At 51.1% G+C, this 27,913-nt stretch overlaps 1 protein-coding gene across 1 annotated transcript; it reads left to right on the top strand.

The window, feature by feature from the left end:
- Positions 1-280: 280 nt before the first annotated feature.
- On the top strand, positions 281-27,913 carry WFDC1 (WAP four-disulfide core domain 1; the record flags this gene model as incomplete). Its single annotated transcript, XM_079723563.1, has 7 exons — positions 281-427; positions 14,421-14,604; positions 18,783-18,866; positions 19,963-20,103; positions 24,482-24,523; positions 25,718-25,790; positions 27,496-27,913. The coding sequence occupies 6 exons, from the start codon at positions 281-283 to the stop codon at positions 25,774-25,776; spliced, it is 657 nt and encodes a 218-aa protein (XP_079579689.1). The 3' UTR covers positions 25,777-25,790; positions 27,496-27,913.

The raw sequence follows: 27,913 nt of genomic DNA, 5'->3' as shown, positions 1-27,913 counted from the left end.
GCTGCCTGGGCTGCAGTCGTCTGGCTTGGAGTCTCCGGGCCAGATGCAATAGGGCAAGCTAAAAATAACCTTGTGGGCGGCCCCCATCGGGAGTGCGGGTCGGGGGCGGGGTGGGGGGGTGGGGGCCTGGGCTGGGCGCGGACACATGATCCCCGGGGCCCGGCCGAGTGGAGCTGAGACCGTCCGGCAGATCGTGCACACTTCTGCTCCACACTTCCAGGACCACCCCCCGGCCCCGCCCCGGCCAGAGGGCCCCTCTCCTCTGACCATCTGGGAGGAAATGCCTTTGACCAGCTGCAGGCTGGGCAGCGGCCGGAGGAAGGTCAGCTGGACTCTGTGCTGCCTGCTGCTGCTGCTCCTTGAAGCCAGTTCTGCCAAGAATATCTGGAAACGGGCACTGCACGCGAGGCTGGCGGAGAGGACCCGTGTAAGTGCCCGGGCTGGTGGGGGCTGGGAGGAGATCGGTGATCCCCGCACTGTACGGTGTACAAGCGCCCCGCCCAGATGCGGACAGCACAGGGCAGGCGTCCTTCTTTCTTTATCCGAGTTGTACCAAAGTCGGGTGGGGAGCAGATGGAACTCACAGCCCTCAAAAGACTCCGAGCCTGGGAGTAAAGAAGCCAGGGGCCCCTAAAAATGCGCAGGGGGCCGGTGACGTGCTTTTGCCTACCCATGTTTACTTTCTCCTGACAAAGAGCACCTGATTTTAGAGTCCGAGGACTTAAAACTGAGTGTTTGTCTCAACAATCAATAACCAAATGTCGATAGTCGATAGAATGCAATTATGCTTCCGTGCCGTTCCTGACTCATTCAGTAAACATTTAGTGGAAACTGCTCCAGGCCGAGCGCTCTGTGCGTTCCTGTAGGTACAACATGGAGACACCAGCTCCCACCCTGCAGGGTGGTCGAGTGGGGGAGGCAGTCAGGTGACATGTGACAGCAATACAAAGGGTCGGCACGCCGAGGTGAGAGGCAGGGAGCATGCGCCCTGCAGCCCTAAGTCTGAATCCAAGCTCTGTTGCTCACAGGCTGTGTGACTTGAGGAAAGTTGTTTGACATCTGTGAGCACCTGCGATCTCATCTGAAAAAGACAGATTGATGCGTTCCTTTCAGTTCCTTTCATCACATATGTATGTTTGATCGCCGCTGTTTACCTAGGTCACTGTTGCCCTAGGCTGTGGGGATACAGACTTAGGTGTCCCCAAGCCTTGGGGGACGCGTGTTACCCCCACAGGGCTGGGCTTGCAGAGAATGAATGAGAAGTGAAAGGAAAATGTATACAAGCACACCTGATCTTATTGTGCTTTGCAGATACTGCGTTTTTACAAATTGCAGGTTTGTGGCAACCCTGCCTTGAGGAAGTCTCTCGGCGCCTTTTGTCCAACAGTGTTTGCTCATTTCATGTCTCTGTGTCACATTTTGGTAAATCTCCCACTACTTCCAACTTTTTCATTTTTACTCTATTTATTATGTTGATCTGTGGTCAGTGATCTTTGATGTGACTATAGCGAAACGACTCACTGAAGGCTCAGAGGATGGTTAGCGTTTCTCAGCAACAGGCTATTTTTTAATTAAGGTGTGTGCATTGAGTTTTTTAGACATAATGCTATTACACACTTAATATGCTACGGTATAATGTGAACCTAACTTTTAGATGCACTGGGAAACCAAAATATTCATGTGACTCGCTTTCTTGCAGTGGTCTGGAACCAAAACCACAGTATCTCCAAGGCGTGCCAATAGTGTATTTGGTGACAAGTGTTGAGAAGGGAAATAAAGTAGGAAGGGGACTAGGAGAGAGAGTGGAGGTGGGAAGGGTGTCACTTTAGGTCCCCCACCCCAAAAGGGAGCACAGAGGCATAGAAGGTTCAGGAAGACAATACCAGCACTCTCAGCATGTGGGTGAGCAGTGTAAATGACTCCATATCTGTCAAACAGTGCATAGCGAGTGGTCCTTGCGTCTTGGTGACTTTTACTCAAATATTAGGAAATTGGTTGGTGTTTGCCTCCCCAGGTGGAATGTAGGTTCCTCACAGTAGGGCCTGATTCTGTCTCCCTCAGTGCAGTGTTCCTCGTGCCTGCCATGAAGTAGACGCCCCATACATTCTTGTGGGTAAATTATGGGCAAGTGCAATGGAAGCACAGAAGAGTGTGTGCAGCTCTGCCCCAAGAGAGTCAGGGAGGGTTTTCCAGGATCGGGGACATTCAACCCAGGGCTTTGAAGGATGAATAGGAGTTTTCCAGGCGGCGAAGAGGGAGAAGGGAATGTTTAATGACCCCAGGCACCATGTGAAATGAAACTGTATTGAGGCTAATCTCAGCCTCCAGGGCTCACACTCTATAGGTCAGGCAGGAGGCCACATGGGTGTAGAAAAGCATAGTAGCAAGTGAAATGGTGGTAGGTATTTGGAGGGAGAAGAGAGACCCTTGTCAGGCTGGACTCCCCCGTGCTCTTCGCTGTCCCAACAGGGCGATTTAGGCCTCAAAGCATCCAGCACTTTGGTTCTAGGACCACAGAGAGATTTCCAATACATCATCTGGCCTTATCTCCACCTTGTCCTGGAGCGTCACAGGGGCTGATGCCATGACATCTCACTAGGAGGAACGAGGAGGCTAGGAGGTTGGGGACGATATGCACTGGGGGTCAGGGGGAGTCTCTTTAAAAACACAGGCCTGGGTGGGCTTCAGGAACCAAATTACTTCTAGCCACCGTTTGTCAGAATGCAAGCACTTTGAGTTTGTACTCACTGGACTGGAACTCTTCCCTGCTCTCAGCAGACATCAGCTTCCCTCTCCGGTGCCCAGACATGGGAGAGATTTGTGCCAAGATTGTGCCTCACAGAGAGCCACTGGGGAAAGACAGGCTGTCGACTGGTGGCTCAGAGGATAAGGAAGTTGGGCAGGGCGCCAGGCCTAGGAGTTTTTCAGTGAGGTCTCTAATGAGCTGTGCAGCCTCAGGCTGCTTGCTGCCCCTCTCTGGGCCTCAGGTCGTTACCTGGGAAATGAAGACAAAGGACCGGATGACCTCCAGGGCCCTTTCAGTTCTGATTCCAACATCCATGCGAATGTCCAACAGGAAATGTAGGAGTAATAGGAAGCAGCTCCGCATATTCAGGGTCAAGACTTCTTCTGTGGCTCCTCCCCATTGCCCACCCCAGGCTGGGTCGGCTCTTCAGCCTTGGCCCTGGACCCCATGGGGCAGGTCAGGGCGAGGAGAGGCCAGGTGTTCAGAATTATGCTGAAGTCAGCTCATACCCACTCCAGAGGGTTAAACAGAGCCCTTATTAAAGAGGAAGTCCTATAAACTTATATAATTTACATGAAGAAGGAAGGAAGGAAATCCTCCGTATCAGAAACATATCACTTCCTGATTATTTTGGTTGCATTCTTACCATTCTCCCTGCTCTCGAGGCCATTCACGTCTGTGGCATCTGCGTGGTAGAAACACCATCTCTCGAGGAGCTATTACACTTCTCTTCCCAAGTCCTCATTCAGTGGCCTCCCATTGGTAGCCTGAAATCAGCCCCAGTGAGAGTATTTACACCATGGAAATTGGCAAAGGCTGCACACGGAGAACTGGGTGTTAAAGCGGGACCTGCACGTGGCTGCCTGCATCCTGGCTCCTCCCCTTCTCAAAGCCCCGCCCCTTCTCAAAGCCCCGCCCCTTGACAGAGCGGGCAGAGGGGGCTGAGGGGGTCCGGGGCATTTCCTGGATGCTGTGTGCATTTGCCTGCCCAAGACACAGTGCCTGAGAGGAAGACACGGGGGGCCCTGTAGGGAGGCTTGTAAGGAGAAGAAGGCTTGTTCTCCGTGAGCCTCCGTTTCCTCGTCTGTGGCGTGGGAGGCGGCAGTGCTACTTTGCAATCCAGTGGAAAGACCCCGAGAGCCTTCAGCTTGGTGCCTGGCCAGGGAACACCTCTCTCTGTGTGCTAATAAAAACAAACCAAAGACAGATATTTATGAGGCTAGATAAGACGGAAAGGAATAGGCTAGGAAGAGGGATGTTTGTCAGTAGCCCAAGAGGCCTTCTGGGGAGCTCAGGGTCAGTTCTGTGGAGCTGGGGTTTTGGGATTTGCTTTCCTGCCATTTGATGAAAGTTATAAGAACAGTTCTTTGCTGAGTGTTCCTGTGTGTCAGGCCAGGCTATCTCAGGATCCTCTGAACAAACCTACCAGGTGGGACTTAGTGTAGCCACCATGTCGGCTTGGGGACTGGGTAGCCCCATGGTCCCCATGTGTCACTGTGGCTATGTGTCTGTTTTGTACCCTAAGCTCCCATTCAGGGCAGCTGGAAATGGCTAGGCAGTTTGCACCCTGCCCAGAGGTGCCTGCCCAGCGGAGGGGCAGTGTGGGGCTGCAGCAGCCCAGAGCGAGGATGTAATGCGTCCTGCCGGACGGCGCACCCCTTTGCAGTTGGCCTGCCCAGAGCAGCATCTTCTGCTGACGAGCACAGAGGCCCTGTGCAGGGCGTGTTCCCCAGTCTCCCCAGGCTGCTCCTCCTTTCCCTTGTTACTTCTGTGAGCTCTAGAGCTTTCTGGCGCATCTTTTATTTTTTGCTAAGTTAGCAAGAGTGGGAGAGGCAGGTGCCCTGGAGCTGTGGGTACCTCCCCTCCGCTCTCATCACTCCCTGAGTCCTGAATCCTCACGTTCATCCTGGAAGCTCTGTCCTTGGATCACGCTCGGCCGGCACACAGGACGGGCCAAGGTGCTCGGGTCCATACCGTGGGAGCAAACGGAGCTGAGGGACCACGGCCTGGCTTCCTCAGCCCAGGCTGGGACGCCTCTGAAGAGTGATCTGGACAGTTTCTCAGAGGTTGCCCTTGGGTTTGAGCTCCAGGTGCCCAAGGCAGTCACCTGGGCATTAACGGTCCCCAGATGGCGCCCCCCTTCCCTGCCTCACGTGCCCCCTCCCCTGCTAGAGCTGCCTGGGACCCTCTCACAAATATACCACCTGCACTAAAATCCTAGTCTCAGGGTTTAATTTTGTCTCCCGTACCCCCAAAAAGATCTGTTCAAGTCCTAAGCCCTGGTGCCTGTGAATGGGACTTAATTTGGAAATAGGGTCATTGTAGTGTAATTAATTAAGATGAGGTCATACTGAAATTAGGTAGGCCCTTAATCCGATGTGGCTGGTGAGCTCAGAAGAAGACAAGAGAGATAGAGACACACAGAGAGAAGGCCGTGTGGAGACAGAGGCAGAGATTAGAGGGATGCATCTCAAGTCACGGAACTCCAAGGACTGCCAGGAGAGAAACATGGAACAGATTCTCCCTCACAGCCTCAGAAGGAACCAACCCTGCCGACACCTTGATTTTGAATGTCTGGCCTCCAGAGCCGTGAGAGAACACAGCTCCATTGTTTTAAGGCCCCCAGTCTGTGGTGTTTGTTACAGCAGCCCTAGCACACTCATACGGTCAGCCTCTGGGCACCAACATAGTCAGTTCTGTTGCTTTCAACCAGCAACCCCAGTGGTAGACTCTTCCCAGATGAGGGAATTCCGGCCAGAGCAGAGAGTGACTCACCCCACACCATTCTGGCCATGGACTGGTGAAGCTATCACTGTGCCCTCAGAGTCCTAGAGGCTTTCCTTGCTCCTTGAAAGATGTGAGATTGATTGCACCTCTGCAGGACCCCATCATCAGCACCACTGGGACGCATCCATCTGGAGGGGAGGGGCTGCTCAGTGGGCCCTGGAGCGTTCATGGTCAAGACCCCGCAAGTCCTCCCTGGGGGCTGGAGAGAGGGGACGTGACATACCGCGGTGAAGTGCCCCACTGTAGGCTCGGCCCTCCCCGAGGGCCTAACGCAGAGCCTGACCCGTCACAGACTCTCAGAAACATTTGAAGAACGAGGGGAAGGAGCTGGATGGATGGGCGGGTAGATGGAAGGAAGGAAAAACAAATGAATAGTGTGACTACAGGGGTGACTTCCTCCTCTCTGAATCTGGCTTCTGTACCTGAGGTTTCAGTCCTGAAATTGATTCCAGGTGGAAACGAGCAAGGGGAGAAGTATCCAAGAACCGTGTGGTTATAATCTGGGACCCTGCATGCGAGGAGGCAGGAAAGCAGAGGGAAACTTACCTGTCATAGTGACACTAGTCACGGTAACCAAAGTGGAAACAGCCCAGATGTCCATAAGCTCAGAATAGGTCAACACAATGGGGTCCATCCACACAATGGAATATTATTCAGCCATAAAAAGGCATGAGGTACTGAGACACGCTCCAGCACGGATGAGCCCTGGAAGCATTACGCTCAGTGAAAGATGCCAGTCAGAAAAGGCCACATAGCCTGTGATCTGTCTGTGTGAGGTGTCCAGAAAAGGCACATTCATAGGGACAGAAAGTAGATTAGACGTTGCCAGGGGCTGAGGGGGTGAGGATGAGGAGGGACTGCTTAATGAGAATATAAGTTTTCCAGAAATGAACACAACATTGTAAATCAACTATACTTCAGTTAGAAAGAAAAAGAATTTGTTTGGGGTGATGTAAATATTTTAGAAATAGATAAGAGACAGTTGTTGCACAATATTGTGAATTTAATCAGTGCCATAGAATTGTACACTTAAAAATGGTGAAAATGACAAATTTTATGTTATATTGAGTTGGCCAAAAAGTTCATTTGGTTAGTAAATATATTGATCAATAAAATTCTTGGTGAAAATGAAAAATGTGTCTTTTATTTTTGCTTAAAACCAAACAAACTTTTTGGCCAACCCAATGTATTTTACCACGATAAGTTTTTTAAAAAGCAGTGGGGGGCTTCCCTGGTGGCGCAGTGGTTGAGAGTCCACCTGCCGATGCAGGGGACACGGGTTCCTGCCCCGATCCGGGAAGATCCCACATGCCGCGGAGCAGCTGGGCCCGTGAGCCATGGCCGCTGAGCCTGCATGTCCGGAGCCTGTGCTCCGCAACGGGAGAAGCCACAACAGTGAGAGGCCCGCGTACCGCAAAAAAAAAAAAAAAAAAAAAGCAGTGGGAACCCAAGGTACATCTTAGGGATTCTGTGAGGGGCTCCTGGTCAGGCTTGTCTTAGCTTCATGGTCCCCTCCTCAGAGGCCTGTTCCCTGATCCCCTGTTTAGGTCTCTCTTAAAAGTTTTCTTAACTTCTCGACTTCTTCTTCATAACATTTACCTCCCTTATTATGATCTGCATGATTTGTTTTTATTCTGGCTTTGTTTCAGTTTTTATTACCTACTTTCACAGATAAACAAAAAGAAAGCAATTCGTTTGCTTTCTGTGTGGTGTTGGGTTGGTGTTTGTCACATGTCCTGGAGCTGAGCCACGCGTGAAGGCAGGGCCAGTGTCTTCTGGTTTAGGTCAGCTCTCCTCACATGCAGCCAGTGCCTGGCATGTGGTAAGCCTGGGAACTATGAATTTACCATGAAATGAATGACTAAATTACATTAAAACCTTCTAGAGCAGAAGAGAAGGCATGGAAAGTTCTAGAAGACTCTCAGGTGCACAGCAGGGCTCAGTGGACACCAGCTGGAGGAGTTGGCCAAGTTTGCACTCTTGCCCTCGACATGCACTGGGATGGCTTGTCCTAGTGTGAGATCCTGGGTTTTTGAGTACCTCTCCGAGGAAGTCCCGTTAGCCGTGCACCAAACTCTGCTCCCGTAGCCCAGCGTGTCCTGGAGGTCTCAGGGCATCAGGAAATGGCATTCAATGCACACTGAACTCTAAGCCCTCTGTTCCAGGGAGAGACATATTTTTAGATCTTTGACATCCGAATTCCAGAGGAAGAGCAAGTAAAGCTTAGAAGAAAGTTGGCTTTCTTCCTGCACCAAGCAAACCAGTCCTGGGGTGCATATTTATTGGTCAGGGAGGAACTCTCTGGAACATTCCAAAGAAGGGTGAAGCTCTTGCAGGGGAATGAAGGGGGTGGAGTGCTGAGGGAGGGATGCGGGTAAACCGGGGCAGCTTTGGAGACTGAATTCTTTCTCCTTAAATGGAAATGGTTTCAGCTTTTTTCCGGATTATGAAAACGATGATGTTTACTCTGCAACACATTCAGACAATACAGAAAGTCACAGATAAGTAAAAATATTCTAAATTCTCCGAGACACAAGCTCTGTTGACATTTTGGTATGTGTGAGTGCCTAGACTTTTTCGTGAAGCAGTTACGCTCGGCACACATTGTTTTCTTAATGGTATTTTGCTCATATTGTTTAAAATTTTTTTATTGAGATGAAATTCACATACTATACAATTAATCACGTTACAGTGGACAACTCAGTGGCATTTAGTGCGTCGACAGTGTTGTGCAACCACCACCTCATCTAGTTCCAGAATATCCCCATCACCCCAAAAGGAAAACCCAGACCCTTTAAGCAGCTGTTCCCCACTCCCCTTCCCATCCTCGCCCCCTGGCAACCACCAGTCTGCTTCCTGTCTCCATAAATTTCCCTATTCTGGACGTTTCATATCAACGTGATCATACAATACGTGGAATTTGTGTCTGGCTTATTATTCATATTGTTTTGTACCATGCATATTTCACTGAACGATACATGGTGAATATGTTAATATGATAGATCCGTGTCCTCTTTTCAGAGACTTCTATGGTGTTCCAAGCTGTGGATCTGCAGTTATTTATTTATTTATCCAGCCTCCTTTGGTTGGACATCCAGGCACTTGCTTCAGTGGACTCTGGATTTGGACTAGCGGCATTGGGCTTCCCACTGAAGCAGCCCAGAATTGGCATTTCCCTACCTGCTTCCTGAAGATATCAGAAGAAGAATGGCTTTGCAAATCTATAGAGGCCTCCAAAAAATCCCCCCAGGGTATGAAAAAAAAAAAAAAATAGCCACCAGGTCGAAACCTTAAGGGAACCATCTTTATCCAAGTAAGGCATGCAGCGCTGGGACATTCCTGTCCGAGCTGTACCGTAAATGTATGTTTAGCAGCTACTTTGAAGCAGACTTGCTGTACCATCCTTTTGCGGGGATGAAAATGAAAGATGGAGATCATGGGTTGTCTGGGATGTTCGTGAAGGGGTGAGCTGGGATTTGACGTGCTGTTGTTATATTCTCAGCTGAGAGGCTACGGAGGGCTGGGGCTGGCTGGGGCTGCAGAGAGCGGGGGCCAGGACGAGTTCTTTCCAGAATGTATCCCTTGGGAAGGCAGTTACATGACTACATCCAGAGCTGGGGCTGGTCCAGAGGCGGGCAGGAGGCAGGGGCGTGTGAGAGAGGGGGACCCCGAGCCGACAGAACGGGAAGAATCTCACAGCTGAGACTGAGAAGCAGCTCCCCAGATCCAGGCTCCTGGGACAGGAAATTGCCAGAGTCAGACAGACCCAGGTTTGAATCCTGCCTCTGCTGCTGGCCAGCTGTGTGACCTGGGGCAAGTGCCTTTCATATTTCTGTGTCTCAGTTTCCTCGTCAGTAACGTGGGTTAATAATAGCAGTGAGGGTTATGCTGAGAATTCCGTGAAATTCAGTCTGTGAGGACCTGGCACAGCGCTGGCACACAGTGGGAGCTTAATAAATGCTGCCTGCCCTGCAGTGATTATGAATCAGCCTGCCCAGATTCTGAGCCTGGCGCTTCCCCATATGGTGAGCATGTGCCTCAGTTTCCTCACCTGTACAATGGGGTCAGCAGGTGTAACTACAGGGGAGCGATGGATGCTACCTTAGGGGACCCTCAGGGAGCAGTGCTGGGGCGGCTGCTTCCTCTTAGGAACTCTGCCAGTTGTTTGCCCCCACCGCCCCCCCTCCCTCCCTAGAAATGATGGCACTGCTGCGGGAGGGTTTCTTGCTTGCGCATCTTTAGACCCCAGTTAGATCCTGAACTCCTTGGGGGCAGGGACCGGCTCATAGGTTTCTTTTGCATTTGCCTCAGCATCACACCTAAAGCATCATCAGTGTGTGAGTGAATCGAGGGCGGGAAGGAGGGAGGAAGCAGGAAAGACCAAAACTAAAAGTAATGATAAAACCAACCGGTCAGCGTCGCTGAGCAGAGCCCCCACAGCCGTGATGTCATCTGCTCCCTCCACAGACCCCTGCAGCGGGCACGCACTTCTGGGCCCATTGTGCAGGTGAGGAAAACGGAGGCTCAGAGAGGCCATTGTCTTGTATGATGACACAGCTACAGGGGTCCAAGCCAGACTCATCGAATTCCCACACCTGAGCTCAAATCGCTGACTGTTGAGGAAGTCACGACCTCAGCGCCGTCCATCTTGGTACACTTGAAGGTGGGATGCAACTCCTAAGTTCTTGCCCCAAAGGAAGAGGAGGCATTAGCTGGGCAAGGAGAGGGAAGAGTTCTGAGTGCAAAGGAACAGTGTGCAGAGGCTCCAAGGCGAGGAGGAGTTTGGGGTCCTAGCAAACCTTCAAACACTGACCCCAGACTTATATTCTGGATGCATTATTTTGGCTTCAGGGGGGAGGAGTGTAATATGACCCTTCTCCGCCAGTGGCCTTGGGCAAACCTTTAATTCTCTGAGCCTCGGGGGCCTCATCTTTAGAGTGTGGATAAAATAGGACCTGCCCCTCCTGGACTCACGTGACCAAAGGCACGTGCAGATGCTGGGGGAAAGGTACAGCATTAAACAAACACGAAGGGAAAGCTCCACATCAGTGCAGGCCACCTGGCCTGCGGAGCCACCTTCACAGGGACATTGTGCAGGTTGTGAAACGCCTAGAAGGATGAAGGATGCCTGGCACGCGGTGGACCGCCAGTAAATGCTGCCCGTCACTGTCACGCCTCCATCATTCTCATCATCACAGCTTTCAATCAGCCACAACAGAAATGAACTGAACACCTGCTCTACACCAGGCACGGTCGTAGGTGCTGGGGACACAGGTGGGAAGAGGACCGAGTCCCTAGGAGGACACGTTGTAGGGGGGAGAAAAACAATAAACTGAACAGTGAATCAATACACGGTCCTCCCAAGGGTGATCAGAGGTTTGGAGCTGTGTAAGGCAGGCCGAGGGGAACGGGGAGCGCCAGCTACGGGCACATGTGAGCAGAGACCTGGACCAAGTGAGGGCTGGAACCAGCCGGGCATATCAGGAGGGAGACACAGCACGTGCAAAGGCCCAGAGGTGGGACCTCAGAGAGGCCAGGGCGCTGGCCAGGAATGAGCAAGGGGAGAGCGGTGGGATGGCAGGAGGGAGGCCGAGAAGTGGAGGGGCAGGGGCATGGGGCCAGCTGGGGTCTGACCTTTAGCCCAAGGACCTTGGCCTTTAACCTTTAACCCCCGTGGGCTGGGAAGGTGATCTATTTATTTCGTTTATAAAAGTCCGTTCTTTCTCAGAACACCAAGAAACATCCTTTGTTTAAGACCCTCTGTGAGCATCACCTTGCATGACATGAAATATTTTTCAAAACATTTAATCCTTTAATCTGGGCCCCTCCGTGAAATCGGTTCTTTATCACCCAGGACCATCTGTTGTTCCGGCAGCCATAAATCACTGGGGCGATTTGACTTCTAAGGCGCTTATCTCTTGTTTTCTCCAAATTCTGAGAATCGACATTTGAATTTTCCCTGGAGAGCACCCCTGTTAGGGGCTGCCCTTAGGAAGTCACCCACCTGGGAGGCATTGGAGGTGGGTGGAAAGCGTTTCCCGTCTGATCTCCAGGTTCTGTTAAATTTTATAAATGAGGCTCGATGTGAAAACAGGCTGGGCGGAAAAACCAGCCGTCCCTCCCCAGCCATGCACAGGCATCCTCCCTCACCCTCCGAAGGAGGCCAGGGCAGCTGTCACCTCCGATTAGGATTCAAATGGCGGGGCCCCAACGTGGGTCCGATGTTGCTATTTCTTAAGAAAATGAACTGAGTTAATGGTGCGGGATTATGTGCCCTGCCTGCATCTTGGAAATTATTCCTGAGGATACAGGACTTTGGGGCACCCAGCCGAGCAGAGGATGGCAAAAAGGCTGAACCAGGAGTTAGAAGATCCAGGAGTTACAAGGTTGCCCCTTTATTTTGGCTTCGTTTCCGCCAAATGTTGGCTTTGTATTCATTTTTGCTTTTCACAAATTAAATGATTTATACAAGGGAGAAAAGATGAATTCTCTGGGTACAAACTACTATACACAAAATAGATAAGCAACAAGGGTCTACTGTAAAGCACAGGGAATTATATTCAATATCTTGGAATAACCTATAATGGAAAATAATCTGAAAAAGTATATATGTATAACTGAATCACTTTGCTGCACACCTGAAATTAACACAATATCGGAAATCAACTCTGCTTCTATTAAAAAAAAAAAAAAAAGAATTCTCTGGCTGAAGCAGGGAGGGCCAGGAGCCCCGCCCTCCCCAGACTGCACCCCTCCCCCGCTCCACTTGGTCAAAGTTTCCTCCCCAGCCCCCACCCCCGCCCAGTCTTAGCCCCTGGTTGGGGCGGGGGTGGGGGGGGCGGGTCCCTGGGAGGTAGTTTGAGAACCACTGGTCCTTGTGATTGCAGGCATTGGCAGATGCGTCTGGTCGGGACCTGTTCTCTGTGACCTGACGCCCCCTACTGGGCACTGGGAGCAGCGCGTGGAGTTTGCAGGCACCGCAATAGCTGTGGCGGAAGGACGTTCCTGCATCCTTGACCTTTGAGGGCATATAGCATTGCGTAGCTAGCCTTTTATTTATTTATTTACTAACATAAAAGGTTTTTCCTGTCATTAATCATTCTTCTTAAGTACTTCTACCTTTTAAGGTTTTTTTTTGTTTTTTGGTTTTTTTTTTTTTGCGGTATGCGGGCCACTCACTGTTGTGGCCTCTCCCGTTGCGGAGCGCAGGCTCCGGACGCGCAGGCTCCGGACGCACAGGCTCAGCGGCCATGGCTCACGGGCCCAGCCGCTCCACGGCATGTGGGATCCTCCCGGACCGGGGCACGAACCCGTGTCCCCCGCATCGGCAGGCGGACTCTCAACCACTGCGCCACCAGGGAAGCCCCCCTTTTAAGGTTTTTAATTGTCTTCTTTAAATTGAAAAAAAATCAATGTGTTCATGGCAATATATATATATTGGAACCTGTGCAAAAGAGCTTGCAATAAGGGGAAAAAAGTGTACAATAAGGAGAACTCTCCCTTGGCTTCAGAACCTAATTCTTCTCTCCAGAGGCAATCTTTGACCAGCGGCTGCTGTGTATTCTTGTATATATCCTTCCAAAGATGTTCTAGGCCTGTTAAATATATGCATATTACATGTGTGTGCATATGAATATTTGAAAACATAGGTGAAGAGCAGACAACCTGTTCTGTATCTTAATTCTCTTCATGAACCACCATCTCTTGGGGACCTCTCATCAGCAGGTTTAGTGGCTGTGTGCTACTCCAGTCTGCAGACGTGCAGTATTTACTTGGACAGTACAAGGTGCAGGATTTTGCAATACGTATATGTTGGGGGAGATCGGGGGATCAGCGGGCAAAGCATTTTAGATGGGTGGGGCAGTTCAGGCATAAGCCGGAGGCGGGGCAAGCCAGGGTGGTTTTTCCCCCAAAGAACCTACTCTGTATCTAACTCTGTGCGTGAGTGTGCATGTGTGTGTGCGCACACCTGTGTAGGGATGTGTAGGACCTGCCCTCCGTACACCCCACCTCCATATCCAGAAGCAGAGCAGTGTTCCTGGCACAGATGAGGTCTGGTGTGACTTGAACTCTCCCAGCCCCACCTCTAAAATGCTTATTTTATTGGTAATGCGTCCACACTTCCTATATGTTAAATAGGGTATCATATTTTTAACTCTTTCTGGAAACAGTACCAAAAAGTGTGAAAATCCTGAGTTCAGCTCCATGAATCCCCAGAAAACGAACACACCATGGAACCAGCACCCAGATCAAGAAGCAGAACGGGGCCAGCCCCCAGGGACCCCAGACCCCCTTCAGGTCACCACCCACCAGGTGACCACGCTCCTGTTCTCACACCAGACATCAGCTTTGCCTGTTTTTGAGCGAAAACTATAGATGGATTCACACTATATGTTCTCTTGTGAGCTGACTTCTTTTTTTTTCTCAGTGTTATGCCTGTGACGTTTATCCAAGCCGTTTGCTACGTGAATTTATTCATTTTGTGTGTGATCTGTAAATTCTCAAAGCTCTGTATAAACACATGAATTATAAGAAGTATATAAATATGTGTGTGTATCTGTTGTGTTTGTATACATACATATACATATATATACCGTATTTTATATATAAATACATACATGTACATACATACATATAAACATCAGGATAGTCGCTTAACATACAACTCTTATCCAGATTCATTTATCCTTTTTGCTGCTGATGGGCTTACAGTCATTTCAGTTTGGGTCTATTACAAAGAGAAACAGCATCCTTTCATCCTCAGAGCAACCCGCTGAGGCTGGTTCTGCTGTGATCACGCGAGGACGCGGCGGCTCCGAGAGGCCCAGCGACTCGCCCGTGGCGCACAGCACCCGCCCCCTCCCGCTGACGCCCTCTCTTCCCGCAGGTCGAGGAGGCTGGCGGCCCCCGACAGCCCCGCGCCGACCGTTGCCCGCCGCCCCCGCGCTCGCTGCCCCCCGGCGCCTGCCAGGCGGCTCGCTGCCAGGCTGACTTTGAGTGCCCGCGGCACCGGCGCTGCTGCTACAACGGCTGCGCCTACGCCTGCCTGGAGGCCGTGCCGCCCCCGCCAGGTAGGTGCTCCAGGCGGGGGGAGACGGGGTGGGGGGCGCGGGGAACTGTCCTGCCCGGCGCTGCCCGACTGGAAGAACAGCTGGGCTTAAACCTGGACCACGTGGGCGGGCCGCCCTGTGAGATGGGAACATAGCGCTCCTGGAGCAAGCATCCAGCTGCATGCACTGAGCGCCTGCTGTATGCGGGGCTCGCCACTGCTGGCAGAGAACTACAGTCCAGGGGCTGCCCGTTAAAAGGAAAATACCCCTCTTATGAAGATTTCTCATAAAAAAATCCAAATTTCCAGCTTTTCGTTAAAAAAATTTTTTTTTTTTAATTTTATTTATTTTTGGCTGCGTTGGGTCTTCCTTGCTGCGCGCGGGCTTTCTGTAGGTGCGGCGAGCGGGGGCTACTCTTCCTTGCTGTGCGCGGGCTTCTCACTGCGGTGGCTTCTCTTGTTGTGGAACAGGGACTCTAGGGCGCAGGCCTAGTTGCTCCACCGCATGTGCCATCTTCGCGGACCAGGGGTCGAACCCGTGTGCCCTGCATTGGTAGGCGGATTCTTAAGCACTGTGCCACCACGGAAGTCCTCCAGCTTTTCTTAAAAATACTTGACCGCATTCCCCGGGGCCACCATCTGCTGGAGCCTCAGGTGCCCCTAGATAGCAGCGGGGGCGCCCTCCCGGTTTCCAGGGACCCCACAAGGCCCACTTCACTCATGACGCCTGGCCCTGGGGGTATTTGAGATGGAGACCTGACACCTTAGCGATCCAGGTGGGCATGCAGACTCCTGGGTTCAAATCCACTGGCTAGCTGGTCACCAGCTTAAACCCGCACTTGTAAAGCAGGGCTGAAAGGAGAATGTGCACCTCACGCGGAGCGCCCCATCCGGAAGTGCTCAGCCCCGCCTCCGCCTCCGGCCAGGAGCAGAGAATCAGTAGGATGTTTGTTGAATCTGAACGGGGAATCTCTTTGGGAGACACAGCCTCAGGGGTTCATCTGTGGAGGGAAGGAGTTTCAGATCCCTTCTGGAGAGGTTTGGGAGGGGAGGGAAGGGAGCCTGGGGGGAATACAGGGTGGGGCTGATTATGGGCAGCTGAGTGGAGAAAAGGTGCCCTAAAAGCTTCCTCCGCTCCCAGTTCTGTTCGGGGCTGAGCCTCTGGAGGACAGCAGCCTGTGAGGACTGCACTTCCAGCCAGAGGCTGTGGTCCCCCTGGGCCTTCATTACTGAGGCTTACCCCCTCCTCAAGGCCAAGGTAAGAACGAACACACTCAGTTCTCTTTGGGGTGAGGTCACAGCGACGACAAGGGACTCGGCACCCTTAATAATGCTCATAATTACAGTCTGTGCTGCCTTTGAGTACTGCCTCATGGCCACGCTGGCTCCTACAGGGCCTTTTATGAGAAAGACAAAGTGGCACCCCTTCCTGGTGGAGAGGCACATAAAACTATGCCCATCTGGTTGGACAAGTCAAAAAGGTGCCCCTTCCTTTGGACTGAGACAGGGCATAGGGACTCCAGCCTTACTTGCTGCCTAGAACAGGTGCTTCTGAGCAGTGCCCAAACTGTACAACTGTCCATGACATTCCAAATAGCCTTTCCTTACACCATCTCATTTAATGCTCACTCAGTCCCATGGGGTGGAGAGACCACTATCAGCCCTGTTTTACAGCTGAAGACACAGGAGCTCAGAGGAGCTGAGTACATTGCCCAAAGTCACGTAGAAGGCAGAGCTGGCATTTCAATTTAGTCTTCTGACTGTGGAGAAGTGTCCACTGCCTTAGGCTCTGAGTGTAGGGATATGGGGCCCCAGGCTCATTTGTGGGATCCCTCACTGCCCAGAACATCCTTCCCCCAGACACCCACACAGCTCACTTCCTCACCTCCTTCAGATCTCAGGCAGAGGTGGTCACTTTCTCAGGGAAGTTTCCCTCTCTAAATGGTAATCTTTCCTCTGGCCATTGCTTACTGCCTTCTGGCTTAAGCTTTCTTTATAGCCCAATTTAGAATATTGTATTTCATTTGTTTCCTGACCATTCCCCTGACTCGAAGGTCAGCCCCATGAGGCAGGAAGTTTGGTTTGTTTCATTCACTGCTGTATCCCCACTACCTAAAATAGTCTCTGGACACATAAAAGGTACTCAATGAAGAATGGATGAATCAATGAAGGCCTAGCTTTCACTGGCCAACAGGAAGAGCCGACAAAATATTAGTCAGTCATAATAAGAATTATGATAATAAAATCTAGAACAAGGTTCCTCACCCTTGGCACTCTTGACGTTTGGGCTTGGATAATTCTAGTTGGGGTTGGCAGTGGGGCGCTGACCTGGGCAGTGTAGGATGTTGAGCAGCACCCCTGGCCTCCACCCACTAGATGGCAGTGGTGCCCCCACCCCACACTGGGACAACCAAAAATATCTCTAGACTTTACTAGATGTTTCCTCGGGGGGCAAAATAGCTCCAGATTGAGAACCGCTCATCTAACATGACTTGAAATGCACCAGGCCCTGTTCTAAGCAGCTTACACACTTCCTTGCAGTCAGCCTGTGGGTTTCCTCCAAAGCAGACCCCGAGATAAGGTCTTGAGTAAGGGGAGTTTATTTAGCAGGTGATCCCAGGAAGTTCTAGTTGGGGAAACGAGAGGCGAGGCCCTGGGCCTCCAGGCCTTTAGGGTCTGCATATTGATGGGAGACCTTGACCAAATTTCAGTATTCCAAAAAGTATAGCAAAATGTGTACATTTCCCTGTACAGGAAAAATTAATACATTTCCTATTTAGTAAAAAATAGCACTGAAAGTACATTTTCTAACATTAAGTCCGGGGCGGTGGGGAAAAGGAGGGAAGAACCAGAAGATTGGAAATAGAGGCTCTGGAACCATGTCTCACCCCTCTCGTTTGGAAGTTGTAAACTGCTGGTTCTGCTGTTTCCATTTCCACACTGAGAGCAACCATCTTATAACCATATTGTGCTCTTTTAAAGAGAAAGCTGGGCTTCCCTGGTGGTGCAGTGGTTGAGAGTCCGCCTGCCGATGCAGGGGACACAGGTTTGTGCCCCGGTCCAGGAAGATCCCACATGCCGCGGAGCGGCTGGGTCCGTGAGCCATGGCCACTGAGCCTGCGCGTCCGGAGCCTGTGCTCCACAAAGGGAGCGGCCACAACAGTGAGAGGCCCGCGTACCGCAAAAAAAAAAAAAAAAAAGCTAACTGGTATTTTTACCAATCCCTATCTAGGCACTAGACAGCACATCAATCTCTTCATTTTGGAGTCAGACTAAAGCAGAGGTCATAAACGAATGTGATCCCAGACCAGTTTTATTTAATCTCCAAAGTACTTAAAATTTAAAAAAATTATTTGCCAACATTTAAAACCAAGAGTTTATATTTTTTAAAATATAGACCTAAAGTTAAAAACACACACACACACAAACCACCCAGAAGCTCTGGGAACAGCTGGCCAGAGCTGACCAGCCGCTGACCCACTGAGGCAGGAACACTCTCCAGTTGGCCGTGATCCTACCCAGCCTACCTTCCTCCTTTATGTTACCTATCTTGTCCCCAGAGGCATCTGGGTTTTCAATCCCTGTTAGGGGTTTTGAAGACCTTCCAGTCTACTACATGGTCACTCTTCCTGTTAAAAATGTATTGGTTAGAGAACAGGCCATGATGCTGTAACAAAAAGACCCACAAACTCAGGGGCCCAACCTATTAGACATTTACTTCTCCCTTGGTTAAAAGGCCGGAGTCGACAGGTGGTCCATGACAGGCAGGTGGCTCTGCTCCAGTCACCCAGGGACCCAGGTTCCCTCTGTCTCGTTGCTCCACATGGTGGCTCCCAGTCTGCAGGAAGCGGGAAAGAGAGAGGGAGGGGAGCCGACAGGTAACCATACGAGGGAAAGCTGGGATGTGGCGTCGTTACTTCTGCTCATATCCAATTGGCCAGAACTCAGTCACATGACACACCTTGCTGCATGGGAGGCTGGGAAATGTAGTCTCCAGCTTGGCCAGCCAGTGCCTAGCTGAAACTCAAAGAGTTCTGTTACTAAAAGGAAGGGATGAACTTTTGCTGGGGAACTGAGTTGTTTCTCCTGCGGGGAGGCTCTGTGTTTCATCATGAGATGTAGGCTCCCCATCCCCAGAGGCTGGGACATTTCTCAGCTGCCTGAGGAGGGCCTCGATTTAACCACCGATTATCTTGTCAGTTTTAGACTGGCTAGTGCAGCCGAAACCTCGATGGCTTGGGGGCAACGGCTGGCTCCTGGACGGCCCTGAGGAGGCATTGCAAGGTACCTGCAGGGTGATACCCAACCCGACAGCAGAGCCTGGGTCCCCCCTTCTCAGGTGCCCCCAGAAAACTGATAACCAGGGTCAGCCTCTGCTCCGGCAGGCTGCCTGTCCTCAAATACCTGGCCCGCTTGGACCCTCCCCACCCCGACACGGAAGGGGATGGCTGGGTCTTGGCCAGGCTCTCAGAATCCCCAGAACACTGTGGGGTTTGACTGTCCCTGGCAATGGGGCCTCCTCCCTGGGTGGAGAATTCAGAGGGAGGGGGCTTGGGGTTTTCAGATCCCTCGAGTCACCATAAGGGGTTCACTGTTCCCTGCTGACGAGGCCTCCTTCTGGGGTGGCTGGAGAACGGTTTCTGAAAGGAGTGGCAGGCGGGCCCAGGGGCCTGGACCACTGTGGGGATGTGGCTTGAGGGAGCACCTTTGCGTTTGTGCAGCTGTGCTTGTGACCCTCCATACACCCGAGTGCGTGACCGTGTCTGTCAGGGTGTGCAGCTGTGTGTGAAGCCGGCTGGCTGTGCTTGTGGCCGTGTGTCTGAGAACTTGTGCATCCGTGTTTGTGCAGATGTGTGCAACTGTAGGAGTGTGTGTGTGTGTGCAGGATTTGTGTGCACGTGAACGTGGGTGTGGATATGGCTGTGTGTGTGTATGTGTGTGTGTATACATGTGTTAGGACTTGTGGGATGGTGAAAATGTGTGTATGTGTGTGTATAGGATTTTGGTGGGTAAACATGTATGTACGTGTGATAAGCATGAGCATATGTGTTTCATTGTGTGGGGATGAACATACATGTACTGAGCTGGCCAAAAAGTTCGTTTGGTTTTAAGTAAAAATGACGTTTTTTATTTTTACAAAGAACTTTCCTTGAACAGCGCATTCGCTAACCGAACGAACTTTTTGGCCAACCCAATACGCATGTCACGATGCATGCATGCGAGGGCATGTTTGGGATCATGTGACTTTGGGCTGCCCCTGTGTGCATGTGTGTGTGCAGAGACCCCAGGCACAGCGTGGAATCTGGGGTGCAGATGAGAGGCGGCCCGTCTGCCCCCGTGGGGGCCACCCCTGAGCTCCCCGCATGTGTGTCCCCTGCAGCAGAGGCCTGCAGCACCACAGAGGACGGGGCCGAGCCACTCCTCTGCCCCTCAGGCTATGAGTGCCACATCCTGAGCCCGGGTGACCTGGCTGAGGGCATCCCCAACAGCGGGCAGTGTGTCAAGCAGCGCCGGCCGGCAGGTGAGTGTGGACACGGAGCCCCACCCCACTCTCCCCGGAACCTCCCCACGGGAGACCCGTCCCAAAGGAAGCCCCCGGCCCCTGAGCCTCCCCCGCCCTCCTCCTGTCCCCTCTCTGCCCTGGTCCTCTCCGCCTTTTCCTCCTCATCTGAGCAGGATGCGGGCAAACCCCAGCTCGGCCGCCTCCTGCCTGGCTGACCTTGGGGTCAGTTGTTTCAAATCTCTGAGCCTCGGTTTTCTTATCTGTAAAATGGGGCCACTTCATGCTGGGTTATGGGGATTACTTGAAATCATACGTGTGATGCCAGAGCAGAGACAAAAGGTGCTCAGTAAAAGTTGGATAATTTATATCTATCTATCTACCGATTTTAAACTGCACAGAATTTGAACTGTCTGAGAACCCTTAACTTCTCTCTGCTAGGACTGTTCAGTGTGACTTAATTAGTATTTGTCTTTGGAGACAAGGCGATAAATAGTTCAGTGAAGGGCATGACTAGTGTGGCTTTAGTTTGCAGACTTTTCCCCAGGGGGGCAGGGACGACAGAGGAGGGACTGCGGAGGGTACCTAAAAGCCACTCCTGCCTCATGCAAGGTGTAAGGTCGAGAGGTTAGGCATGGAATTTGCCAGAAATGTGTGGCAAACGAAGAATCGGGAACTTCAGGGAGATGGAAGGTAACCATGTCAAAGTTGAGCCTATTGGAACTTTGAGACCATATCCTCCAGGGCCCACGTCCCCACGTTAGCATCTCTCAGTCCTAATAGCTGAGGATAGCACCTCGGTCAAAATCGAGGATAATCACAGCGACCTTACTGGTCCAAAGGACCCATCACATGCATTATCTGCCAAAGCATTTCTTTTTCCTCATTTGAGAATTTATTTCTCTGAGGTGTTTCAAGAAACACGTAGATGTGAAGTCTGTTACACATTTAGCATCAGCATCATTGCAAGTAATAAAATTATGAGACATGGAGATGTCTCAGGAATCCTGGTTCCTGGAATTCTGAGCTTTGAAAAAAATTACTTATAAAAGGATTGGAACCAGCCAGGAATCTGAGATTTCTCCTACATTCTACTTGCTATTTAGGGTTATGAGTAGGTTCTCCAGCCAGACAGCCAGGCTTCCAGTGGCCACTTGGCCCCTTGCTGCTGTGTGTGGCAAATTGCCCAACCTTTCAGGCCTCACTTTCCTCATCTGTAAACAGGGCTAATAGTAGTTAAGCTACTTCATGGACTCTTTGAGGAGCCAGTGAGTTAATCCATGTAAATAAACCATGTCTGTAGTTTCTCAAGTACCGAACCGAATCCCTTCTGTTGGCACCACTGCTGTCTGTAGACACCACAGTGGACGGAGTACGCAGGTGGACGGGATACACAGTCCTTTGGACATACAACCCCAAGAAGAGGCCAGCCTGTAGGAACCTGCTGGAAGGAGCAGCTTTTTCCAAAAGAGCTGGGGATGGTGGGGGTTAGTCAGGAGTCCTCTGAACCGAAATGTCATTTTTATAACTGGAAAGGCCTGGAATTACGTGACCTTTCTCATCTCCTGATCTTGCTTATTCAGTTATATGACCTCCAAGACCAGAGTAAGCCAGACAGGTTCAAACCCATTCTCGAGGGACCAAACCAGTTCAAAAAGGACCCACTTCAAGGGTGGAGATAAACAAAGAGACAGTCAGGTGACTGTACCGATGACACCCGGGGTTGATTGAGGCCCTTGTGGGCGCTCCCCTAAGCTTCAGTGCGAGCCTGCGAAGGCAGAAATATGACCAGGAACAGCGTCGAGTGTGATTAAGACTGCAGGCCACTGAAATGGGTTCAAATGCTGCGGCGTTCTTCCTGGGTGACCTTGGGCAGCTAACCTAAGCTTTCTTAGCCTCAGTTTCTTCATCTGTAAAATGGAGCAGTGAGGGTCACGATAGTAATTGCTTCTTGGGGTAGTGATGAAGCTTGAATGAGAGAACACTTATAAAGCGCTTAGGGCAGCGCCTGACACATAGTAGGTCCCCAACCAATGTGCGCTGCCGTCACTTGTCTTCCGGAAGAGGGAGGGCTGGAGATCAGAAACGTGCCCAGACAATGCACACACCCAACAGGGAGCAGAGTGAGAATTCCAAGCCTGGCCACCTGCTCCAAAGCCCATGGGTGTGTGCCCTCCCCCATCCACAGGAATGATCGGAGCCTTCTAGATAGAAATGTAATTGAAATTTCCCCTAGCCTTGTCCCCAGAGGGCTGTCACTTAGCAATAATTATTGGTAATTGTACAGGAGTTTGGAAACATCTTAAATTCCAACAACTTCCCTTGGAGCAACAGTCTCGGGGAATAGAGGAGCCCTCTTGTCCCAGGGTAACCACACAAGAAGCCTTGGATTTTAAGTGTTTAAAAAACTGCATATTTGAGGTAATTTCTTTTTTTAATTTTTAAAAATTTTTTGGCCACGTTGGGTCTTCGTAGTGGTACACGGGCTTCTCATTGCAGTGGCTTCTCTTGTTGTGGAGCACGGGCTCTAGGCGCACGGGCTTCAGTAGTTGTGGCACGTGGGCTCAGTCGTTGTGGCTCACGGGCTCTAGAGCGCAGGCTCAGTAGTTGTGGCGCACGGGCTTAGTTGCTCCGCGGCATGTGAGATCTTCCCAGATCAGAGCTCGAACCCGTGTTCCCTGCATTGGCAGGTGGATTCTTAACCACTGCACCACCAGGGAAGTACTGAAGTAATTTCTGACTTACAGAAAAGCGGCAGGGAGAGTCCCTTGGACCCTCCACCCTAATTCATCAATCGTTAAATACTGTTTCCTTTATCGTGCTCTCTCTGCCTCTCCCCCAGCCCTGCACTCTCTCTATATGTAAATCCACATAGTTACTTTTTGGGACTGAGAATAAGTTACAGATCTCGTGCCCACGCCTAAGATGCAGGTCTCTGCTGAGAGCCGGCTGCTACAGGGGGCCAAGGACCGCTCTGAGTCCAGCCTGGACCCTGACGTCTGAGGAGTTCGTGTCTTTCTTGAGAGGAAAATGAACATCAACACAGGCAGTAGATATGATTTCTCGGAGAGCAGGGTCAGGGTCCTCGGTGCATCTTTTTATTTTATTTTATTTTACTTTATTGAAGTATAATTGATTTATAATGTCATCTTAGTTTCAGGTGTACAACACAGTGATTCAGATACACACACACACACACACACACACACACACACACACACACTCCTTTTCAGGTTGTTTTCCCTTAGAGGTTATTAAAAAATATTGAATAGAGTTCCTTGTGCTCTACAATAGGTCCTGGTTGGTTATCTGTTTTATACATAGTCGTGTGTACATGTCAATCCCAACCTCCTAATTTATCCCCACCCCGTGCATCTTCTGAGTGGGTTCCATGCTGCTCCGATACTGACCATCCAAGACTGAGATGTGGGAGATGAGGCCCCCCCCACCCCGACTCTTCCCTCTGACAAAGTGACTTCACTGGATGCTGCCTGGAAAGGATAACAAGGTCGCACAGCCCAGAGCAGGGGCTCAAATCCATAGGTTTATTCTGTAAAAGTGACACTTCTGGTAAACACACCTGGTGTGAGGAAGGGGTCCGGCTCCGCACAGACCACCGTCTCCTGCCCATGGCATCAGGGGCCAGAATTCACCCCCAGGGAGAAGGGAGGAGCAGGAATGTTTCGGAGAGCCTCCGGCCTGGAAGAATTTTGCCATTTGCTTCGGAAAATAGCTGTAAATGGAAATCATTGTAAATAGTAGTCGTTGAGGTTGCTGATTTGAGGTTGCTGATAAGCTCTCTGCCCGAGGGTGTGGATCAGCCGTTGGTTCTGTCGCCTTGTACAATAAATGTCAGTGCTGGTCCTGGACACACACTGATTTTTAGGATAGCCACAGAAGAGAAGGAAACAAGATGCCCGCTGAGTACAGAAATATGATTTTTATTGAGCTATGATTGGCATATAATATTAGTTTCAAGGGCACAAATGTGATTTATTAACCTTATAGCAGTCAGATGAGACTGATGCACAGAGAGGGAGGGGTGAGTTTACCAATAGACGCATTGCCAAGTGAAGCGTCTGCATGATCTGGCCAGATTTCTCTGCTCTCCCACGTTAAATTTCCCCAACTCCCACCAGAAAATGTTTTACTGCCGTGACAGGGTTGGGGCTGAGGAAGGAGGTGGTGGATGACAATCAACAGTGGGAATTGGGTCGTTCTGCTTCTGCATTTAATCGGCTGCAGTGTCACACGCCACTGTAGCTTCTGGAAAATTCCACCGTACACTCGTGAGAGAATGAGAGTGAAAAACACAAATAGTTTCTTAGCATTGTTATGAAAATAGTGTTGGCCTTATAAACTCCCTGAAAGGAGTTTAATCCTCTCCCTTCTTTTCCAGATGGGCGGTTCTTACGACACAAATTTTACAAAGAATATCCAGGTAAGAGAAGAACCATTCTTACTTTGCGGAGTGTACTAAAAAGGGCAGTGGGCATTTCTGGGGTGAAGAAAAGAAACCCAGTGGACTGGTCTGAGAACTACAGTTTGAAGCTGCTATGAAGGAAAATGACTGTATTCTCCCTGGTTGCTTTTATGCTGTCAGATGGCATGTTGGGGGTAAGGTGCTAGGATGCCAGGATGCTTCTGTTGTGAAAAATCTCTCCTCTAGCCTGTGTGCTCCTCCACGTGGGCAGGAGCCATTCCAGGCTGCAGGCTGGGACTGAGGCAGCAGCTCAGGGTTGGCTCATAGGGGACAAAATGGGAATTAGATTGGGAAATAAGGTAGAAGCCCTTTTGTCTGATGGTGGGCAAGAGAGGCTTACAGCAAACACAGCTTCATGCTAAACATCAGAACCTGGGACTAGACCTGCAAGTTCCTCCTGCTTTCATTGAGGGAATTAGAAAATATGGTTGACACCATCCCCCCAGCCAGTCATCCATCCAGTTATCCATCGATCCATCCATGCATCCATCCATCCAGCCATCCAGCCATTCTTCCATTCATCCACCATATCTTTTTAAAGAACTGACAGTACACAGGGCTTCCCTGGTGGCGCAGTGGTTGAGAGTCCACCTGCCGATGCAGGAGACGCGGGTTCGTGCCCCGGTCTGGGAAGATCCCACATGCCGCGGAGCGGCTGGGCCCGTGAGCCATGGCCGCTGAGCCTGTGCGTCCGGAGCCTGTGCTCCGCAACGGGAGAGGCCACAACAGTGAGAGGCCCGCGTACCGCAAAAAAAAAAAAAAAAAAAAAAAAAAAAGGACACCTTATACTAGGATGTCAAGGAAGGCTTCCTGAGGAGAGGATATTGAAGCCCAGTATCGAGAATAAGAAATAGCGGGCAGAGGGACAGCAGATGTGGAAATCCTGAGGTAGAATGAACTTGGCTATCACAGCAGCCCGAGCGCGTCGTGAGCGCGGGGCTGGGGGGGGAATGGCAGGAGTTGAGGGCAGAGCACACGGGCTGGGGCAGCAGCTGCAGGTGGGGACTGGGGGACCTCTTTGGGGGAGGAGAGGGGGCAGGGCCAGGGCGCCGGCCCAGGCTGAGGTGTTTGGACTTGGTTTGGCTGGTGAGCCGTGAGCATCTGAGCAGGAGTTGATGCACCTTCCCTGACCGAGCCCACTTCTTTTCGCAGAGGGTGCTTCCAAAAATGTCGCAGAGCACGGGAAAGGACAGCAGAAGCACTTTCAATAAAGCGATGGCAGCCGGTAAGTGGGAGGCGGGATGGGTCAGTGACAGCAGGTGGCTTTGGGCAGCCAGCTGTCCAAGGTAGCTTTCATCACGAAGCTGAACAGTGGGAGGGCAAGAGTAGGGCTTTACCTGCGGGTAAAATTTGAAAATTCCCTTATAATTTCAAAGTGAACATATGAGAGCTTTGGGCGTGCTCAGAAGTGGAAGTTTTATAGCCCGTGGCCCTAAATCCAAGGACCAGACTAGATTGTAACTTACACATTCCTTTGCCTTCATGCCTCTGTGAACAGACAGACAAGCCCTCCCCTGTCCCATGAAGTTGGTCCCTCTGTCTCCCTCCCTCTGCCCTGCGGTGCTATCCAGGGCCAACTCTCAGGCATGAACTGGGTGCCTAGAGATTCAACAGTCATTCATGGAACTCTCCAGTGTGCAGGCATGGTGCTGGGGGGACGCTGCGGATAAATCAGGGCTCCCGCTCTCGGGGGCTTACATCCTAGTAGGAGACTAAACTGGGCAACCAGTAAATCAGCAAGAAAGGCCCAGCCTGCAATAGTGTTGTGAAGGAAGCTGGATAGACAGGTGATGTGATGCGGGTTAGCCAGGCGAAGAGGGAGCCGCTTCAGATCGGGGCCACGAAGGAAGGCCGCTGTGAGCAGAGCCAAGATCTGACACGGGCACCCAGGCAGGCGGAGTGGGAAGGGCAGAGGTCCCGAGGCAGGAAAGATCTTGCTTTGAGGAACCTCAGGAGGCCACTGGGGTGGGAACAGAATGATGGTGGGGAAGGCTGCCGTCAGAGGTGACCAGGTAAGGAAGGCACAGGCTCTGCTCTCAGATGCCCTTCAAGGTGAGATGCAGGTGGATGCAAAGGTCCAGGAGTCTCGGCCAGTAAAACCTGAACACTCACCCAGCGCTGTGAAAGCTCAAGTCTATGCATGGTAAACAAAAGCCCTTGAAAGGAGATGATTCCCCCACCCACCGCAATGCCCTTTAAAGGCAAACATCAGGTTTGAGATTCAGAATACTCAGGTGTGAGTCCTGCAGGAAAATCTAGAGTCCATGGGGATCGATGCCAACACATCTATTACCTGCTGACGACAGGAACAGTTCTCGGAGTGGGTCTGACCCACCTGAGTCTGTGAACCTTACACAGGGACGTGCTGGGGCCAGTGGGAAAGAACGGGACAGTGAGAGAGGATTTGGGATGGCTCTTGAGAACCAGCCGGCCAGAACTGGGCTTAAATTCCTGGTCCACCACAAGGTGACCTTAGCAAATGACTTCCACTCTCCAAGCCTCAGTCTCCTCATCTGTAAAATGGGAGTGATGTGGAGGGATGCGTTAGGAACTAAGTAAGATGAGACGGGAGACAAGATGGCAGTGGAGGAGGACACAGAGCCCACCTCCCCCGATGAATGCATCAAAGATACATCTCCATGTGGAGCACCGCTCACTGCAAACAAAATGGAAACTGGCAAAAAGATTCTCGTACAACCAAGGTTGTAAGAAAGATCCACACAGAATCAGGTAGAAAGGGAAGAGGAAGATGGAACCTAGAGAGACTTAGCAGTGAGTTAAGAATTTAGTCTTAGTGGAAACTGGCATCTTTCTGGTGTTTCTGGTGGGTGAGGAGGAAGTGGATGACACACACTTTTGACCCCATGTTCTTGGGTTCATATGAACCCAAGCAGTGGTTCATATTCATTCCCTCTTTGCTTCCCTTTCAGCCAACCTGGAAGAACATTCCTCCACTTTCTGCTAAGCCTCAGAAACCGTTGGGTAAAAAATGATTTGACCCCCCAGAGGTCATGCCCAGCTCAACAGAGCATGACCCCAGAGATGCTTGGAGACAGGACCCCTGGCTCTCAACCCCTGGGTGGCCCCACCTGGCAGGGTGACTTCGTGGGAGCCACTCGGCAGTTCCGGGTCCCTGTTTTATTGTCCTGGAAATGAGGCCCACCTAGCAGTCCCCTTGACCTTGCAGTTCCCCAGATCTACCGTGGGAAGAAGTCACTGCCTTTGTGAGCTGTGTGAAGCCCCTTTCTAAGACAGAGGTCAGTGTCTTGGTTGGTACAGATTTCTTCCAGGTGTGACTCTTGGAGGCATGTACCCGTCCCAAATGTCCTCAACATACGTTTGCTCATC

The sequence above is a fragment of the Hyperoodon ampullatus genome, assembly GCF_949752795.1.
Source record: "Hyperoodon ampullatus genome assembly, chromosome: 18".
Classification (NCBI taxonomy): domain Eukaryota; kingdom Metazoa; phylum Chordata; class Mammalia; order Artiodactyla; family Ziphiidae; genus Hyperoodon; species Hyperoodon ampullatus.
The sequence above is the reverse complement of the archived record's forward strand: the minus strand, read 5'-3'. Positions and strand labels throughout refer to the sequence as shown.